The sequence below is a fragment of the Musa acuminata genome, unplaced genomic scaffold (assembly GCF_036884655.1).
Source record: "Musa acuminata AAA Group cultivar baxijiao unplaced genomic scaffold, Cavendish_Baxijiao_AAA HiC_scaffold_1139, whole genome shotgun sequence".
NCBI lineage: Eukaryota > Viridiplantae > Streptophyta > Magnoliopsida > Zingiberales > Musaceae > Musa > Musa acuminata.
In genome coordinates this window covers 2,345,001-2,352,047 of record NW_027021351.1, presented here as the reverse complement: position 1 = coordinate 2,352,047, position 7,047 = coordinate 2,345,001, and the positions used below count along the sequence as shown (strand labels likewise).

At 40.7% G+C, this 7,047-nt stretch overlaps 1 protein-coding gene across 1 annotated transcript; it reads right to left on the bottom strand.

The window, feature by feature from the left end:
• Positions 1–3,716: 3,716 nt before the first annotated feature.
• Positions 3,717–5,371, bottom strand: LOC135671367 (flavonoid 3',5'-hydroxylase 1-like). The gene is made up of 2 exons (XM_065179442.1): positions 4,457–5,371; positions 3,717–4,349 (listed from the first exon to the last, which is right to left on the bottom strand). Exons 1-2 carry the CDS (start codon positions 5,345–5,347, stop codon positions 3,717–3,719), a joined length of 1,524 nt encoding a protein of 507 aa, XP_065035514.1. The 5' UTR covers positions 5,348–5,371.
• Between the last annotated feature and the right edge of the window lie 1,676 nt (positions 5,372–7,047).

Sequence of the window (7,047 nt, the reverse complement as noted above, 5' to 3'; positions counted from 1 at the left end):
AGACTTGAGACACCAAGGATGTATTATATGAGTGCTCCACTCTTTGATACCAGACTTATAGGTTTGGCTGTCCCAGATCTAGTACAGCTGGTCATTGGGAGTAGTAGTCGACCTTACGAGGGCTATTGAGTGTCGATAGAGGATCATCCACTCTCGGCGTCATGAGAGAAATATCCCATGTGTTCTCGCTCAGACAAATCCCTGGCCAGGGTCATTCGGGTTGAGAGAGAAAGAGTTATCCGGGAGAATCCGATTAGAGCGAGACTCGAGTAGAAACCGTATAGGTCTGATAACACCATGCTCGATATATGGTCTCTGGGATATTAGATGGATGAGGGCCTATAGGTACACGGTAACTGAGGACAGACAGGTCCAATGGATTGGATTCCCCTGTATCGTCTGGGAACTACGGCGTAGTGGCCTAGTACATCCGTAGTCGATGAGTCAAGTGAATTATTACAAAGATAATAATTCACTGAGTTAGAAGGAGTTCTGACAGGTATGACTCACGGCCAGCTCGATATTGGGCCTAGAGGGTCACACACATATGGTAGGCATTGCGATGAGTAGAGGTTCGGATATGAGATATCCGACGAAGCCCTTGTCTTATTGGATGCAAATCCAATACCCACTAGGGGAGGACCCATTAGGGTTTGACAGGGGACCTCTATAAATAGGAGGGATTCAGACCTCATAGGCTAGAGTCTTTGCTTGCCTTTCCTATTCTCCTCTCCCTCTCCACCTCAGAGCAGGCCTGGAGTTTTGAGGAGCGTCGTCGCAACCCTGCTGTGTGGATCACCACTAGAGAGGAGGACGCTTGACCTCCTTCACCCTCTCCTAAGGATCTGCAAGGAAACAGGGATATACGATCTCCCTAGGTAACACAATCTACTCTATACGCAGTTTTGAGTTTCGCGGATTTTGCGCACCAATCTTCGCACGACGACGAACATCTTTTTGGGAATCGAGGATTTTGTTTTCTTGTTCTTCCGCTGCGCATGTGATGTCGCCCCTATGATTTCCCAACATGTAGTACGTCCCATTAAACATAGGAGGACGAGCGATAGAGTAACCTTCTAGATTACCTACAAAAGTCATTTAATCTCTCTTGGATGTTAAACCAATCAAGAAAATTTTGGCTCTGATACCAACTGTTAGGACCGTATTGGCACTACGAGAGGGGGAAGGGGGGGTTTGAATTAGTGCTTTCATAAAAACCTCGGTTTAAAATTTTTCATTCGATGAAACCATACCGGAAATACGTTTAAAATTAGAGAGCAAGTGAGAGTAGTAAACAATTAAATCAATAAGTAATGACAATGAAAAATAGAAAGAAAGTGCAAACCAAATTTATAGTGGTTCGGTCGTCGTGACCTACATTCACTCCTGATTCCTCTTCCATTGAGACCACTAGTGTTCACTAACGATCTTCTTTCAATAGGCAAAGACCAACTATCCTCTTTACAACTCTTTCTCCTTTTAACAGGCCTAGGAGAGGACCTTTACAACCCTCGTTTACAAGGAAATCCTCACAACCTCTCTTAGAACCTCTAAATTTAAGAAGGAATGACTCAACTTTCTAATAGAGTTTTCACACTCTAAACCATAAGTTTTCATTCTCTTTTCTTGCTCACTCAAGTAGGAAAGAGTGAGATATTTATAGGCCCCAAATGACTTAAAAAATAGAGCAAAAAAAGGTCTCATCCTAGGTTTCAAGAGTATTAGTGGTACCACTGCCTACAGCCCTGACAACTAGTAGTACTACCGCATAGTCTGGGCGGTACTATCGCCAGACATCATGGGAGACTGTGTTTGGGTGGTACCATCGCCAGTCTGGGCGGTACCACCGTCGGGTCTTCCAGAAAACGTACACTTCGTACATTTCGGCTCATAGCGGTTTCACCGCCTGTTCTGGTAGTGCCACCGCTTGACCTAACTCTAGATCGCTGAATGAGCCTCCCAATGGGCCGAACTCAACACCAAATTAAGCCCAATGGGCCCCTAATTGAGTTAGCATAGTTACATCTAAAACTATCTCAATTATATCTAATCTACTTCGATTAAGACATGATCAATTACAAGACAAGAATACTATGTTGTCCGACATGTCATTGGTTCGTTCGATGCTTCGTCTGAACCTTTGGTGCATCGTCCTCTCCTTCGACATATTGCCCGATCGACATGTTGACCTTTCGCAACATTCAATTTCCTTGGCATAATGTCCAATACGTCTAGCCCGATGCCCAAACTCATAGCACAAAGTCCTTCTACAGGCATATCGACCAATCTTTTGATATGATGCTCTTCGGCCTAACGTCTGATTCTTCTACTTCAATTGATTTGTCTTTCCATGATCGAAGTTAGTCCTACGTCACTCAAACACTAATTAGATCATAACTTCATCAATTAATTTTATCATCAAAATCCGAGATTCAACATATATATACATATGTATATGTAATACATATGTATATACATATACATATGTATATGTATATATGTATATACATATGGTCAGACCAGAAAAAATTAAAAATTTAATTATTAATCATTTTGATTCACTAACTAGTCCATTTAACTTTAAATTGCATTTATTGTCACAGATTTTTAATTTTTTATATAAACATTTTAATCTTTTTTTTATCATAATAATTTTTTAGGAGGAAGGAAAAAATAATCGACTTGGAAGAGTAGATGAAGAAAGAGATAAAAGCGCATGGACGAGTAAACAATTAATATATTTTTTAATGTAAATTTTAATTGAATATATCAACTAGTTTAACAAATAAAATCCTTAACAATTATTGTAAAAAGAAATGTAAACCTTTGGTAATGTTGGGTCTAGCTGAAAGGAGAAAAAGTTAATGTTGGAAGGTTTTACTAGATGAACGAACAGACTAAATTTCATCGGTTTTAATCTAAATTTTATATAAAGAATTATTGTAACAAGTTTGATAATATTAATGATACCGATATAATTTATCTTCTCTAAGGTGCTTTTTCGCTATACTCATTTGGTGAGACCTAAAATTTTTCTTTAATGGAATCTATTTGTGATGATGATGATGATATGTTATTGTTGAGCCAAGATATGTGTTCTTGATGTTATTATGATTTTTTAGTTATTCTGAAGAATATTTATTGTAAACCTGTTATTATTATTGGTAATAGTGAAAGTTTGAAGTGGACTATGGTCGTGTGATTTTTCTCGTATTGAATTTTTCACGTAAAAAATTCGGTATCTCACATTATGATTGATTCATTGTTCTACTATTTATGCTGCTTTGATTAATATTTGATTATCATAAAAAATTGATAATTTGATAAGAAACTCATTTTAATACACAAAGAGGAAAAAATTTTATTTTACTATAATAATTTTTCTCATATAATTCATAGTAAGGTCATAATATAAAAGAAAATGACACACTTAATCATTTTATTCATTATAATAGTTTCCAATCTCTCGATTGACATCTAGACATTTTAATTTCTTAATCTCTCTTCATCTACAAGAGAGATCCACACAAGGACAAGGCATGCCATACGCTAATACGCACTAATACGCTAAAATGCACGTGCGCACACACACACACACACATATATATATATATATATATATATATATATATATATATATATATATATATATATATATATATATATATATATATATATATATATATATATATATATATATATATATATATATATATTCAGATATAGGCGGCTGCGGACAAGCGTGGAGTCGGAAAGACTTTAAGAGGCACGGCCTTGGGAATGGTCAACCCGTGCTTCTCCTCCATGTCGAGCTCCTCGTCTCCATCAGGAAGTCTCCAATTGAAGGAGTGCACCAAGGCGCCCAACATGTACTGAACAAACACCGTGCCAGCCAGCTTCCCCGAGCAGATCCTTCTCCCTGCTCCGAAGGGGATGAACTCGAAGTCATTGCCCTGGGGATCGTACTTGGCTCCCTCGCCACCGGCGACGAAGCGGTCGGGGTCGAACACCAGCGGGTCCGCCCACACCTTCGGGTCCCTCCCGATGGCCCAGATGTTGACGAGGAGGCGACTGTTGCTGGGGATGCGGTAGCCGCCCACCTCGCACTCCTCGTAGGAGAAGTGCGGCAGGCTGAGAGGGGTGGACGGGTGCAGACGCAGCGCTTCCTTGCACACCGCCTGCAAGTATGTCAGCTTGGGCAGGTCCGATTCTTCCAGCAGGCGGTCTCGCCCCACTACCGCGTCCGCCTCCGCCTGCGCTCTCTTCAGGATAACCGGGTTCCTCAGCATCTCCGCCATTGCCCACTCCACGATGACGGCGGATGTGTCTGTGCCCGCCGTGAACAGGTCCTGCTTACGTACCCATCATGAGAGAGAAGGTCCTGCTTATATATATATATATATATATATATGTGTGTGTGTATGTATATACATACATACATATATAGACTACTCACGCTAATCAGTGCTTTGATGTTGACGTCCGTGATAGTTTGACCATCCTCCGTTACGCGGTTCTCCATGAGCTTGTCGATGAAGTCCGGCCTCCCCTGTCGTTCCTTCTTCGACGCCTCGTGCTCCAGGAGCAGCTTCGTCAGCATGGCGTCGAACCTCACGTGCACGCTCCTCATCTTCGCCTGGATCCCCTGGAGGTCCATCCACGCGATGGAGGGGAAGAAGTCGCCGATGTTGAACTGCGCCCCGCCCGTGAGCATGTCGAGCACAATGCTCTTGAACTTGTTGGACTCCTCCCCGTGGGTGTCGAACACTCTTTTGCTCACCAGGACCACGCCGAGGATGTTCGCCAGCGCGCACACGAGCACGTCCGGCAGCACCACCGGCTCACCCTTCGTGGCCAGGCCGTGCATGGAGCGGATCATGCGCCCGAACTCGTCCCGCCGGACGGCGGCCCAGCCGGCGAAGGCCTTTCCTCCCAGCATGTGGAGGCTGCATACCTTGCGGAGGAGCTTCCACGTCGGGTTGTAGTCGGCCATGACCAGGTCCTGGCGCTGGTAGGTGACCTCCCGGGCGCTGAGGGGGTCGGGGCGGTTGGCGAACTGCGCGTCGAGGGTCTTGAGAAAGGCGCGGGCGGCGTCGGCGTTGGAGGCGACGACGCAGCCGTGGGAGCCTAGCCGGAGGAACATGATGGGGCCGTAGTGCTTGGCGAGGCGGGCGAGGTTAGCGTGCGCTTTGGCCCCGACGAGCGGCAGCGCGCCGATGATGGGGAAGCCGCGAGGGCCCGGGGGTAAGGGAAGGCGGGAGGTCGACCTGCGGAGAAAGCCACGGAGGAGGAGGTGAAGGAGAAGACAGAGAGCGGCGGCGGCCGCGAGGTAGGGGTCGATAGCCATGCTTGCAGCTATCAGTAGTGCAAGCTGGTGATGTTGGTATGTATGCTTCTGCTGAAGCCTGAATATATAGAGCAGTCAAGGGAGAGATGGGAAGAATCATTTGACATTGTTCTCTTAAACCATTAATGGAACGGGTCAAATAAGCCATTAAATCATTTGACATATTAATTTTAATTATAAATATACTGGTTGATGTTTACTTTTAGCTATACAAAATTCTTTTTTTACATCTAATAAACCAATCCAAACTTCGTCAGAGCTATTAGCACATTACTCTAAGATATGTAACATATTTTTTTATATTTACGATGGATTAAAGATAATTTATATAAAAAAATATATTTTTTAAATTGAATGAGTATAACTCGAGTGTAACCTGAATACAATAATTTTTTAGATAATTTAGGATAGTTTTATATAAAAGTAATATATTTTTAATGATAGATTATTTTTTTAGTTTTATTATTAATTTGTAATATTTTTATATTAAAATTAATATATTTTAAAATATATTTTGTAAGCGAGTTTAATGGTTAATATATGTAAACTGTGAGGAGGGGAGGGAGAGAACAGTAGAATAAAGAAGAGGAGGACAACGGGGCGAGGGAGGTGGATGAGGGAGAGGGAGAAAGTTTAGGGGGTGGTGGCAGCGGAGGAAATCAAAGAGGGGGAGGAGGAGGAAACCAAGAGGAAGAGCAAGGAGGAATAAGCCAACTGAAGGGGGAGGAGATGGTTACGTGAGAGGAGGAGGTAGTGGTGGTGGTGGAAGAGACGAGGCTAATTTGGAAACAAGGGTAGTAAAATAACATCGAAAATAGAAAGTAAGACTTAAAAAGAATAAATCAAATACTTATATTTTTATTGAATCCATTTGATCCAATTCATATCAAACAAACCAGCTCAACCCAAATAACCCAAAGTCAATCAAGGTTAATGAACCTCAACTATTTTTTAATTTTATAAAAGATATTTTGATTATAGTATGAAAAAAATAACGTCCGTTAGTAAAAACTAAATATGGGGACATTATATGATAAAAATATCATTATTAAAGATTTTTTAGATAAACTATCCTAATAATTAATTTTATATTTTGTGCTACTTATATATATATATATATACATATATTATATATATATATATATATATACATATATTATATATATATATATATATATATATATAGCCTAAAAAATTATTATAGTCGAAGAAAAAAAAGCCTTAAGTGGTAAACAAATTTCTTTTTTCAGAAATCACCCATTTATGGGTTGAATATGATATTCTTTGACTATGTAGATTTGGTGAGAATGGAATCAACGACTTCACACCTAAGCATTCGTGGTTGAATGGAAATCATATATGGATCAACGATCCATATATGGTTTCTATTCAACCACGAATGCATAATCCATATATGGATTATTATTTCTCCTCGTGCATACTAATAATACATATAACACGTTGAAAACTTTGTAATAAAGATTAAATTCAGTGATCAAAACGCATAATGATAATGTAGTTAATATCACAGTAATCTGGCAACTAAGCAAGCTTGAATATAACATATATAGGGGAAGAAGGAAGAAAAAATAGAAATGTTTCCATGGTCGGGAATATGATAACAAATTTGATTATTTGTTATATATACCTATAGAGTTCCAACATGAATAAAAGATTAATTGCCTGGTAACGAACAGAAT